At 41.2% G+C, this 13,028-nt stretch overlaps 1 protein-coding gene across 1 annotated transcript in view; it reads left to right on the top strand.

Moving 5' to 3' along the window:
• Nucleotides 1-13,028, top strand: part of CHRDL1 (chordin like 1) — a 632,262-nt gene that overhangs the window by 446,630 nt on the left and 172,604 nt on the right. The window contains exon 4 of the mRNA XM_069211416.1: nucleotides 8,041-8,186. Within this exon, the coding sequence (XP_069067517.1) occupies nucleotides 8,041-8,186 (146 nt within the window). The remainder of the gene's footprint in view (nucleotides 1-8,040; nucleotides 8,187-13,028) is intronic.

The raw sequence follows: 13,028 nt of genomic DNA, 5'->3' as shown, positions 1-13,028 counted from the left end.
TTGACAACTGAGGACCCAAATTACAAATGTGAAAATGTTACTCTTGTAGTACACAGCTTTCTCCCCAATTTCAGGAGTAAGTCAGTAGTATTTCTGGGTTTCAAGAGTAAGCCTGGACTATTGGAAGAGTAGTACATTTTTTCCGGGTTAGCCCTGGCCTCAAGGAGGCATTATTTTTTATTGCAAAACACTGCCTACCAATTTTATTAAACATGGCTTTGCGTCAAAAACCAAAAAGGAAAGTAACATGGGAACACCAACGTACCACTCATGCCTTTCTCGCCCAACCTTGATGCAAAGCAGCGCTAAGCACTATTTGTGTTAGCTTAGGACTACTTTCCAGTGTAAAAGAACTTAAGCACTGGAAAGTAAGTATTTTATTAAGACTTTGCACCAATTTTTACCACTTCGCGTGACTTCGCACTGGAGCAAAGTCATGATAAATCTGCGTCTAAGTGCAAATGTCACTTAGCACTGGTCACTCAGTGCAAATGTAGATGCAAGTTTGTCCAACTACCAGCGTTGGCTGCTGCAAATCACAAGGGGAGAGGCGAGGGAAAGGGATGCTGGGGGAATAAAATAATATTTTTTTAAACGTACTTGCTACCACTGCCGTCACCACCGCCGCCCACCTCAATCCTCTTCCTGGGATTGTGCTGGTGTCCCCTATACCTAGCATGACATCAGGATTGGTCTGAGAGGCTTGTTCTGCTGCTCAGATGGTGCTCAGACGGTGCCCTGGAGTCTGTGCAGTTTCTCCAACCGTGCTGTAACACAGCTGGGTTGGAGTAACCTAAGTTTGCATATCAGTTTTGTCAACCTAAGACAGCTGGCCAAGCTGACATGCGCACTTAGTGCACACTGACTCCACTTCTCCTCCTTCAGTCCAAGGAACAGCCCCACCCGTCCCTGCACCTGCTGGCTGAGCCAGCAGCTGAAAAATAAAACAATATTAAAATATTGTTTTATTTTTCAGCTGCTGGCTCAGCTAGTGGGGCAACACTCCTTCGCCATTGCGAAGGAGTCGCCCCTGCCAACTACTAGGGCAGAACTACCCATTCTTTAGTGAACAGCTCGTAATGTAATCCAGCCACCATGATTCTGTAGAGTTACACACTCCTGCAATGCAATTAAGTACTTTAAATGGATTAAAGAAATCAAAGTAAAAATTGGGAACAAATAAAAGATACATTCCATTGAATAATCCTGTAGCTGACATACTGAACAGAAGATTAATAAGAAATAGAAAACTGGATAGCACAAGATAAATCATTTCCATAAATGTCTGTGGTTTCTGCTTCAGTTTTCTCACCTTTTCCAAGAGGATGGTGCAATAATCTTTGGGATGCCTTCTGTTAAGGACAGGGTTGGAGTACTAATTTAATCATGTCTCATTAAAAAATAGAAGAAAGTCATTTGTCCAATCAAATCAGCAATTTCCCCAAGCATGGATTACAGCTGAGCACGAAGCACGCTCGAGGAGAGTTGTTGTAATATTAAGTACAAGTCAAAGTCCTGGACCAATTTGGAAATGAACTACATGAAGTACATTTGCCTTGGTCTTTACGTTTATAATTCTGCCTTCTGATAGTTGATACAAGTCTGGATGAAGTGTTAACCAAAAGATTGATTTTTCATCATAGTCACTCATCAAAGTCAGCAAAAGCTGATCATCATAATCACTAATCCAAAAGCTGATCCGAATCTTATTGACCACATTTATAGAGCTACGTCTACACTTGCACATCAGTTAACAACAGCCTCTCAGGATTCGGAGCAGCCATGCCCTTTAAAAACCATAAATCTCCTTTGTGGACTAATTCACCTGTAACTGACAGGATCTACTGCTCTGAACCGTTTGACTCTGTTCCCACACCATGAACATCAGATTTCTACATTTCCAGGCCTCACAAGTACAAAGCTCCATGCCATACACGATAGCTGAAATGTTTTAAGCAAAACTAGAACTTTGGAATGTGACTGTTATCTTAAAAGCTATACAATAACACATCATGGCAGCTAAAAGGTGTATTGGGATCAGGAGGAAGAGAAAGCCTCAGGCAAGACCCTTGTCATCTTTAGCTATATTGCAGTCTAGAAACTTTATATGTATTTGTTCTTCTTGAGAGCTGTACTCCCATCTTAATCAATTTTCCACTAAGAATTCGATAGAACCCTGTGGACATGACTGTTAAACATTGTCATCTCTGATAGTGAGTTCATACTTCAGCACTCTCTCAAAGCAATGCTTTTCAACTCTAAGCAGAGAGTCAATAAGAAACTTTGCCTTGCTTCACCAAAATATTAGGTTTACTGACTCTGTGACCCTGTACCCTTCAGGCCGCTTACATAATTGCCAAAAACCTTTTTATTGGCAATACCTTGTCCGTTGTACCTTAACCACTTAAAGAATGTTTGATACCACTTATAAAAAAAGTCCTTTCTGAAGTAACACAGCGAATTTCTAAGCAATATCTACTTTATCTGCATTAGCTAAAACCATAGAAAAGTCTGGTCTTGCAACTGCAGGTTGTCTTTGACAAAACTAACTATACTCAGTGAATCATGATTCATGACATTGTATGGTACAGAATCCACTGTACTTGAATGTTGGGATGACTGTGGATTATTGCTGAGGGATCCGTGTCGCTTATGGTTATGCTTGGACCTATCCATGGCCTTCAACACGTTAGAGCCCACTCTCTTGCTCAAGTATTTGTTTGTTGTGTTAGGGACACTGGTGACACATTAAAGTGGTCTACTAATTTCAATTGGATCGAGTTCAACAATTAACAAGTATTTTCTTTTGTTTGAAGAAAACCTTTAAAAAAAGGTCACATTAACAAGCATTGGGATTTTCCTTCATTTCAGGAAAACCATTCAAAACTGGTCAGAACACACACATATTCATGACTGCAGTGTTACAATGGTTTTCGAAAAAAAAAGGAAATTTCACTGATTGTTCTCCAGGCATCATTGAACCGTTAAATTCAACTAACATAAAATTAGCTCCAAAATGGCTCAGGTGCATGCATGCCCTGCAAGAGTGATCATCTTGGAATGGTTAAATGTAAGATGGTAGCTTAATTATACAGGGGTGACTCTCAGAGTCTGAGGTGACTGGGATGGAAAGCAGGGTAAGAGGGGTACGTCTTTAATAAAGGGTGGAGGGGTAGGTGGAAGGATGGAGGGAGGAGCGAGAGGGAGAGAAAGTAGCCCCTCATATGCCCTCCAATGGAAATTCTCACACCAGTTGTGGAAAGAGACATGCCATCCAATCAAAATATTCGGAGGCCAAAATGCATCTTCAATTGAACAAACATAAGAATAGGGAGAAAAGTAACTGAAGCAATTAAATAGGAACTGAAAGGTGAGAAAGATAAAATAAGTAATCCAATCATGAGCATGCGTCTGATCTAAACGCCACTATATGTAGTGTATTGTACTGCACTATTCACAAAACGTCTTTGACAACAGATACCTAATACTGTTGATAGGCAAGACCAAAAAATGAGTCCCATTTATTTTTAGATTTTCGGCCTTGAAAGATCATGTTTGGTATTCTACATCCGTTGGCAATCTCTCTCCTCTTGTTTAAGATCTATATACAATAACTGTAATGTTTTAATTCAATCTTATGCTGCAGATCTTCAATGCCAGCTTCAAGAGATGCAAGAGTTTATGTACAATAACAGGAAAGGGTTCCATTTCCCAGGCATAACCTGTTCTCGCATGGAGCAGCTAGGTTCAACAATCACTTTTACGAGATTGCTCTTTCATTATTTAATCATTAAGCTTTAAGAAAAGGCTAAAAGACATACGTGTTTTTGGATGCAGTTAGTAGAAGCAGTAACAAGGGACCCTTGTTGGGGGTGGGTGCTTGTTAAGTGCTGTCATTCCCTCCCCCACTCACTTGGAGAAGATCACCACATACACCTCACCAAATACCTCAGTGACCACCAACTTCTCAACATTAGTCAGTTTGGTTTCAGATCCATTCATAGCATGGAAACTGCCCTCATCACCACCACACTTGACATCCAGCATGGCTATGGAGAGAGGAGATATGGCAGCCCTCGTCATCCTGGAAATCTCCTCAGCATTTGGCATGGAGTCCCTCCCCATCCTCTTCCAATGCCTACATGACATTGGAATCCAAGGACATGCAGTTCGATGGATCTGCTCCTTCTTGACTAGAAGCATCCAGTGAGTCTTCCAATCACTGTACACCTCAAATGCCTTCAACCTCATCTGCGGAGTTCTGCAAGGAACCTGTGCCTTACCCTCTCCAGTGCATACATGATCCTTCTAGTCAGCATCATCTTTTCTCACATTAACATCCTCTCCCATGCAGATGACACGCCACTCATTCTCTCCCTCACGGACAAGATGCCATTGCCCAGATCAAGTTCAATGCCAGCATGACTGTAAATTGCCCTCTGGATGAAGACAAACTGCCTGAAGCTGAATTCAGATAAGATTGAGATTGTGATTTTTAGGAAGAGCACTTCACAATGGGACTCCACTTAGTGCCCAACAGAGCTAGGACCAACAAAGGCAAAACACCTTGGGATCATCATTGAGAGCAAACTTGACATGACAACTCAAGTCAATGCTGTCACTGCCTCATGCTTTCCTACCATGAAGATGCTGAGGAAGATTTTCAAATGGCTCCTAATCATCACCCGGAAAGCTGTCACACACAACTTGGTCACAAGCAGGTTGCACTACGGAAATATTCTCTATATACCAGGATCAACATAAAACTCAACAGAAGCTGCAGACCATTCAGAACTCGGCAGCCAGAATCAATGTCAACCTCCCACCCCACGCTCACATCACACCACACCTGAAGGAGCTCCATGGTCTCCAATACACAAAAAAGCACAACTCAAACTTCAAGGAACTACATAACACTGGCCCAGCATACCTCAACAATTGCACTTTCTTTCACAAACCTTCCAGAAACCTCTGCTCCTCCAGACTCCTACCTATCTCATGCATACAAATAAACAGATAAGGCAGTGGAGCTTCTCCTACATTGCTCCTAAAGCATGGAACGACCTGCTTCTACATGGAAGAGCCTCTTCCTCTCTTCTTGAGTTCTGCAAGACGCTGAATATCTGGCTTTTCAAGTAATGCCATTAGGCCCTAGGTTTGGATAAGCTTGCTCATGCTCAGTGCCAGGATACTCTCCCAGGTGATAGTGTGCTCTACAAATCTGCATAACATAACATAACATTACATAACATAACATAATTCAGTCACTCACTAAATTTGCAAAAAGTCTATGACGTTTAAAAAAAAATTTAACTTCTACTTAGTAGGGATATGTTTTCAAAAAACCATTTTAGCTTTACTTCTGCCCAGTAAAGGTTTACTCTTGTCAGAGAGAATTATGACTGATAACCTCTAGTGCTTTAAGAGTTCACGGATCTGAAAGGTAGATTCAATACAAATGTAGCTGTCATGCACTATGAACTTTGATTTCTCCTGGTGTACACCTCACCACCATTTAGAAAGAATACATTTTGTAAATAAACATTGCAGGCTCCAAGCAGGTTATCCTGGCCAAACCTGTTTTGTACTGGGTACAGATTAACAATAACTTGACAGTAGAAGTTGAAGCAATGGTTGCGGAAGAGTCTGTGAGATAAAAGTCGATTGCCAGAATAATGAATCAATAAAGAATTGCCTCTTTCTTGCAATGCTAGAGTTTTCTGGCCCATAGGGTGTAACATTTGAGATGCTAAGATCATCTGTTATAGTTAGAAGATTTTTGCACTTTTTCTTAAGATGCTTGTCTAGCAAGAACTGAAGCTAAAAATATTAATTTTGAGAATCTTTGTTTCCATTCATAGAAATCCTTAGCACTGTGTATTGTTAGGTGAGCTTGCTTCTGTATTTCTTGTAGCCTGAGAAAGAATTAATCTGAAATTAATTGATTAACTAAAGTCATCCCATAGGATATGTGGCAGCAAAGCCAGGGATTTGACAAAGGACAAAGGGTCAGATGTACGAAGCCATTTAGCAGTCGCAAGACTGTGATTTACTAAATCACAGGGTTTGCGACTGCCAAATTGCCTTTTACTATGTACTAAGTAAATTTTGACATTCAGTAACAGGTTACCGAATCACAAAATGGGTTCAGAAATGCTTCCCAAATCACAACTTGGAAGGTGCGTGTTCAGGACATCTCTTCCAAATTGTGATTTGGAATGCTAAGTATCAATGTTTTGCAACTACAATTTTGGTCACAAAAGCATATCTTGAAGGATGACAGTTTCATTTGCAAAACATTGATAGATTACAACTCAAAGGAGGTGGTAACCGACTTGCAACATGTTCCCCTTTGTGAACGCAAGCAAAAGTTTGTTTGGGAGTGGCCAGTGGTCCATGGGTCCTCTGTCGACTCTTAAATAAACTTTATTTTTCAAAAGTAAATATTTTTCTTAAATGCAGACCAGTTTACCCTGAAAACCTCCTATGCTTATTATTCACCAAATGAAAGATTTGTTGATTTGTTTCATAACTCAAGCATCCTAAAGATTCTGGTACCATCTACATGTTAATGGTATTTCAAATCTTTTCCAAATAGTGACTATGGCCCTCATTATAACATCGGTGATAAAAAACGCCTACCGCCGCCACAACGGCTGCCAAAAGACCATTGCCGCGGCTACCAGCCGTCTGACATAATATGACCACAGCTGGATTTCCACCACAACAAGGGCAGAAATCCGGCTGTGGCCATACTGGCAGATGGCGGTAAGGTGGCGCTGCTACCACCAGCAGACCTCCGCCAAATGTTTTATGAGAAATAATATGGCCTGGCAGTGTTCTGCTGGTGGGCACTGTTGGCAGTAGCAGCGCCCGTCCTGTCTCCTGCCGGAAGACCTCCTGGATCCAGGTAAGTCCGGTCTCCGACAGGGGAGTGGGGTGGGGGTGTTGTGTGTATGTGTGTGGGGGTGTGCATGTATGTGTGTGCATGATTGCACGTGTGTGTTGTATGTTGACTGCCTGCGTGAATGTAAGGAAGTGTGAGTGCATGTATGTATTGTAATCGTGATGCGTGTATGTGTTGAAGTGTGTGCAGATATGTGTGTGCTTGGATGTATGCATGCGTGTATGTATGTGTGAATGAGTGTGTGTATGCATGTGTGTTGATGAAAGGGGGGCGTGGATGTAGGGAGGGTGAGGGGGTCATTTGAAAGGTGTGGGGCGTGGGGGGGTCATTGAAAAGGTGGGGGTTCATTGGAAAGGTAGGGGGCATGGGGGCTCCTATCAGTGAGCGTAAAGTGTAAGGTTGGTTCAGCTGCATGCGGCCGCCATTAAGAAGGGGAGGGGGTGGGGGGAGCGGTCAGCTGGGAGACGGGAGGGTGGGAAAGGTGGTTCGCTGAGGGAGGGGGCAGAGGAAAGAGGGGAGAAAGCAAAAAGGAATAACGGAAAAACGGGAGAAAAAAAGAGAAGGCAGAAAAAGCAACAGTGAAAGAGCGACAGAGATAAAGACATACTTACTTGTGATGGCCACTAGACCACCAGGAATGAGGCACAGGGATGAGCCTGTGGGTGGAGGAGGACCTCGAACTGAGAGTCAGGAGACTCTCAGTTCGTCTCAGCAAAAGGCAGAGACAGCCTGAGGAGCTGGGGAGGGCAGCAGACGTTGACCAGGAGGTCACTGCTGTTGCAAGCTATATTATAAACAAGTTATATTATATTTTCTTTTTCAGTTCAGCCTTGAAAACACTGAAGGAGAGCAAGTCAAAGTTCAAAAGAATGATAACATTTACTGAATTAAATCACTCAAATGCTTGCCTATGATCAAGTTTGATTTTGTTCTTCTAAAGTGTGCAGTATGAAATTAAACATCAACATATATAGAATTATGTATATTATAGTGAAGGTAAATATTTTTCTGCTTGTACGACAGTCTTTGCTTTCTAACATGTTTTTCACAACAAGACAATGTGATGTTAATATGAATTATTACAATTGTTGTCAAATAGTGCTAAGTTTGCTTTTTGTTTTGTGTGTTTGCAGAGGATACAGCTTCTACAATAAACAATAAACGTTTTGGGAAGTCCTGTGACTATAATGGCACCACCTACCATCATGGGGAAACGTTTGCGGCAGAAGGTCTTTTTCAAAACAAGTTATCCAATCAATGTGCACAGTGCAGCTGCTCGGTAAGTATCCTGAGTTCAGCACTTATGTTTTGAAGTTTAAGATGGACAATAAAGAATGGTATATGTTTGCCTTCCTGCATTAACTATTGGCACCCCATCCTCCAACCAAATGACCATAGGTGATGTTTACTGACTCAGAAATTACAGTGTCTTTGAATGTTTTTTATGTCCTTTAATTGATTCATCTGAATAATTTTACACCAAAATGAGGTAAGTAAGAACTGAGACACACTTTGCTGCTGTATAGCTTCTCTAGAAACTTCTGGGTAGAGCCAGAAGGGAGAGATTTCACAAATGGAAAGACACATGGATCAAATCCTCAATAGAAACACTACAGCTTCCCTCAAGGTGAACCAAATTGTAATAAACCTATTTAATTTAAGTAGAATTGATGCACTAAAGCAGGCAATTTCTAAAAAAAACTGAGAGTGACTTACAGACCATCTACAAAATAAGAGTACAGCCTTCATTAGTCCCCCGACCCACTAGGACTTCATTACATAATATCACTGGTTGGGAACTAGACACTAATGAGAAACAAAATGCACCACTCTCATACCAAGAAGCTCTCTAGCCCAATGAACAATTGCAACTACTTGAAACCTCGAAACTATAGGTTATCTAAACGTAGGATAGGAGTTACACACAGACAGATCTTTGGACGGAAATGGCAAACCGTCTACACCTCAAAGACTTTACAACCCTTGAATCAGCAATAACCAAGAAGTGGATGAAAAGTTGAAATGTAGGAAAATAGGTAGTGATTCTAGCAGACTTGCATAAAAATGTAGAAAACATTTCTGTAACAGAATCTTTGTAAACACCTTTGTATAAGTGAACATTCTCTGTATGTCGTATGGCGCTCTGATACCCCTGGGTCACGTGCACACTATATAAAAGTTTTAATAAAATAAAAATAAATGAATCAAATTGTTATCTTAAGTTCACACACTGTGGTGGCTGCATTATATCACAGCTATCATAGGCCATTCACTCCACTATTTGTGTAATGAAAACAACTCTAGATTCACATATAGATTCAGTTCTACAATGTATTCGTGTGACAACTGTGCACTGCCAGAAAGCATGGCTGGAGACATGGCTTACCAGTTAAGACTTAGCAAGCTTGGGGTAGAGCTCCAAAACGTTTTGCACTGAATCTCAGATAAGGAAAGGCTGGCAGTCCTAACAGATTACCTGCCTTGTTGGGAAAGAGGTTTTGCATGCAAGAGGAAAAAACTATGTTACATTGTCTTAACAACAAACTACTCTTCTCAGTAGGCCATGGAATCTCAGTTAGTTTGGAGATGTGGTGGCCACCTTTGGTTCTTGGGTACAACATTCATTGTGCTCCACAGAATCTTTGTGTTGCAGCTATGATACTATTTTGTTGCAGCCAGGACCTTGCTATGCAAATCTAGGATTTCCATTGCAAGAACTTTCCTGTAAAAATTTTTAGAAGAACATTGTGAATACAGGGAGTTATGAATTAATTTGAACTTTCAAATCAAAACTTGCTAAAAGAACAATTGCGAGTATCTTGTTGTGGAACAAAAGGACTCTAAAGTCAGAACTGTGTTTTCAAAATATGTACCTTTGTGTAATGCAAATAATTCATAGTTAAAATATTATCTGAAAGAGTTTTCAAGAAAGGAAGCACAGGATGTCAATGCATGTTAATTACTTTGCAGTGGCGATAGAATTGAGTAGCAATTATAACTCATCTTCCAAAGAGAATGCACAGAGACAAAGCTTGACATAGCTATCCGATGTCTGCAGAGAAGTTTAGATGAACGTATATTTATGATACTCACACCTTTAATATTTAGTTTTTCGGTTAACAGGTTCTACATCAGAGGAAAAGTAAATGGTTACAGAGCAATATGTCAAAGGTACATCTACTCACTGTTATAATTAAATAAAAGACTGTTAAGGTCAGGTACTAAAGATATTGCATACTGCCTTTAGACAACCCACTCTGCCTTGCAGACCTCAGTACCTAGCGAAGTGATATGCCAGAGTGCTGGAGTCCAGTTTTTCTATGTTCTATTTTATCCTATTCCCTTTCCCCATTTTCATTACTGGTTCTCCTATTCTTGCCTGTGTGGCCATTGGTCGGGGTTGTTGAGGGACAGACGACTGTATTACCGCCATTAGATCTTCAATATAATGTTACTGTTTAACGAGTGCACTTTATGATATTGTGTGACAACAATGTCTCCATTGCAAAGACTTCATTACATAGACTAAAAACAACATCGACTTCAGTGCAATGGAATTTTGCTTTAATTCAGATTATCTTCATTTGATGAATTTCATGTTCATGTCATTTGATAAATTTATATTTTTTATTGCTCTGAGTACGATTATGATTCAATTTCTTAACTCTTATTTGATTTTAAAGTTATTTTAAATTATTAATTTTATTTGATTGTATTAAATGTTTGAATTCATTATTGTTTATGGGGTTTGGGATGGCATAAAAGACTTCCCTATTTTTAAATGTAATTTAATATTTCAGAATTGTAAACTGTAATTGGTGAGCAATAGATTTAGGGGTTGCTTTCCTGGTCAGAAGGACTAAACACACTCACTCACTACTTGAATCTCTTGAGAAAAAATGCAATATTAGTTAAAAGAGATTCAGAGATAGTATTCAGTGTTTGGCAATGGCTTTTGGTCTGTGTACTTTGCTTTGATGTAGTTCGCACCTCTTGTTTCCTCTTTTTTTCCTTTTGCAGTTCCCTTGAGTGTTAGGTCCTTTTGGGCAGGTCCTTGGTTGTTTCCATTCTCTGTCTGTGTTCCTGCATGTGGCATCTTAGCATGCTAGGAATTGTACTATGACTAATGTCTGTGCCATGGAGTTCTAGAACATGACAGGGTTTGATTTCGGGGTTGCAGCCTGTTGAAGCCGACAGTGGTGTGCTTCTCACGGTGGTTTCTTGGCATGGTTTGCACACGGAGGCTAGTTTGAGGCACACAGATAATCTGGTAACTTTCGATGTGGAGATAGCAAGTCTTCCTCAGGCTTTTATCACTGCACTGCTGCTCTGTGGAACTCAGTTGGGAAAGCTGATTGGGCCTGGCTGCTGTGAGGCGGAACACAATTTGCGTTCCAGGAGTTCTATGACAACAAAACACCCCCAAATCAGAATGTTGTTAATAAAGTGTCCATATTTGGTTAGCACGTGCAAGGAAGGATTGAGCTTAATTTTCCCTAGGAAACTCAGAGAGCAAATTGTCCTGTAGCTGCCAACTTGCAACACTGGGCTATGTAGTACTGTGAAGTCCGGAGAGCCAACTACCAATGTACTGTGCGTCAGTGGGATACATTAATTCAAGAAGCTAGAATACAGACAGGCCGCATACTTCTGTTTTGTGCATCAGTGCCATTTTGTTCCAGTTTTTCACACCATTAATGAAACTGTTGTATGCTTCAATTGCCATTCGTTTGTGCGTTCCATGTGTGTTCTATGGCACTTTGGTTATAATTCTTCTTTAATCATTGACATGTTCGTCTCCTTGAGTGTTTATATATTTGTACTTTAGTTTGACCATCTTTACTTTTGTGATCATAGGATAGGAGTATTACTTTGTACATTAATTTGGATAATGTAATGCAGAACATGACTCCTCTGCCATTCTTTCTAACAAATCTAAGAGAATTGGCAATTCAATTTGTAAAATGGAAAAACATCTTTCAAAACAATGTACATGTGTGTTGGGCCAGCTTAGTGGTAGTGATGAGGTTAGCTCTATTAATGCATACTTTAAGGAGCTGGTGGGCCAAAAGGTACTGGATTGTCTGCTGGAGTTGTGTCTGGAGGAGAGTTTCCATTAATAAGAGAAGGTCATTGTAGGAAGTTGGCTCTGTATGTGCTATTTCAAAGTAAGGAATAGCATGCACAGAGTCCAAGGGTTCCCCTTAGAGGTAAGATAGTGGCAAAAAGAGATAATACTAATGCTCTATTTTGTGGTAGTGTGGTCGAGCAGTAGGCTTATCAAAGAAGTAGTGTTAAGCATTTGTTGTACATACACACAGGCAATACATGAGGAACACACACTCAGAGACAAATCCAGCCAATAGGTTTTGTTATAGAAAAATATCTTTTCTTAGTTTATTTTAAGAACCACAGGTTCAAATTCTACATGTAATATCTCATTTGAAAGGTATTGCAGGTAAGTACTTTAGGAACTTTGAATAATTACAGTAGCATTTATACTTTTCACATAAAACACAAATAGCTGTTTTAAAAGTGGACACTGCAATTTTCACAGTTCCTGGGGGAGGTAAAGTATTGTTAGTTTTAGCAGGTAAGTAAATTACCTACAGGGTTCAGTTTTGGGTCCAAGGTAGCCCACCGTTGGGGGTTCAGAGCAACCCCAAAGTTACCACACCAGCAGCTCAGGGCCGGTCAGGTGCAGACGTCAAAGAGGTGCCCAAAACACATAGGCTTCAATGGAGAGAAGGGGGTGCCCCGGTTCCAGTCTGCCAGCAGGTAAGTACCCGCATCTTCGGAGGGCAGACCAGGGGGGTTTTGTAGGGCACCGGGGGGGACACAAGTCCAAACAGAAAGTACACCCTCAGCAGCGCGGGGGCGGCCGGGTGCAGTGTGTAAACTGGCGTCGGGTTTCCAATGGGAGTCAATGGGAGACCAAGGGGTCTCTTCAGCGGTGCAGGCAGGCAAGGGGGGGGCTCCTCGGGGTAGCCACCAACTGGGCAAGGGAGAGGGCCTCCTGGGGGTCACTCCTGCACAGGAGTTCTGTTCCTTCAGGTGCTGGGGGCTGCGGGTGCAGGGTCTTTTCCAGCCGTCGGAAAATAGAGTTCAGGCAGTCGCGGTC

The sequence above is a fragment of the Pleurodeles waltl genome, chromosome 2_1 (assembly GCF_031143425.1).
Source record: "Pleurodeles waltl isolate 20211129_DDA chromosome 2_1, aPleWal1.hap1.20221129, whole genome shotgun sequence".
Lineage (NCBI taxonomy): Eukaryota > Metazoa > Chordata > Amphibia > Caudata > Salamandridae > Pleurodeles > Pleurodeles waltl.
This window is presented reverse-complemented; position numbering and strand designations above follow the sequence as displayed.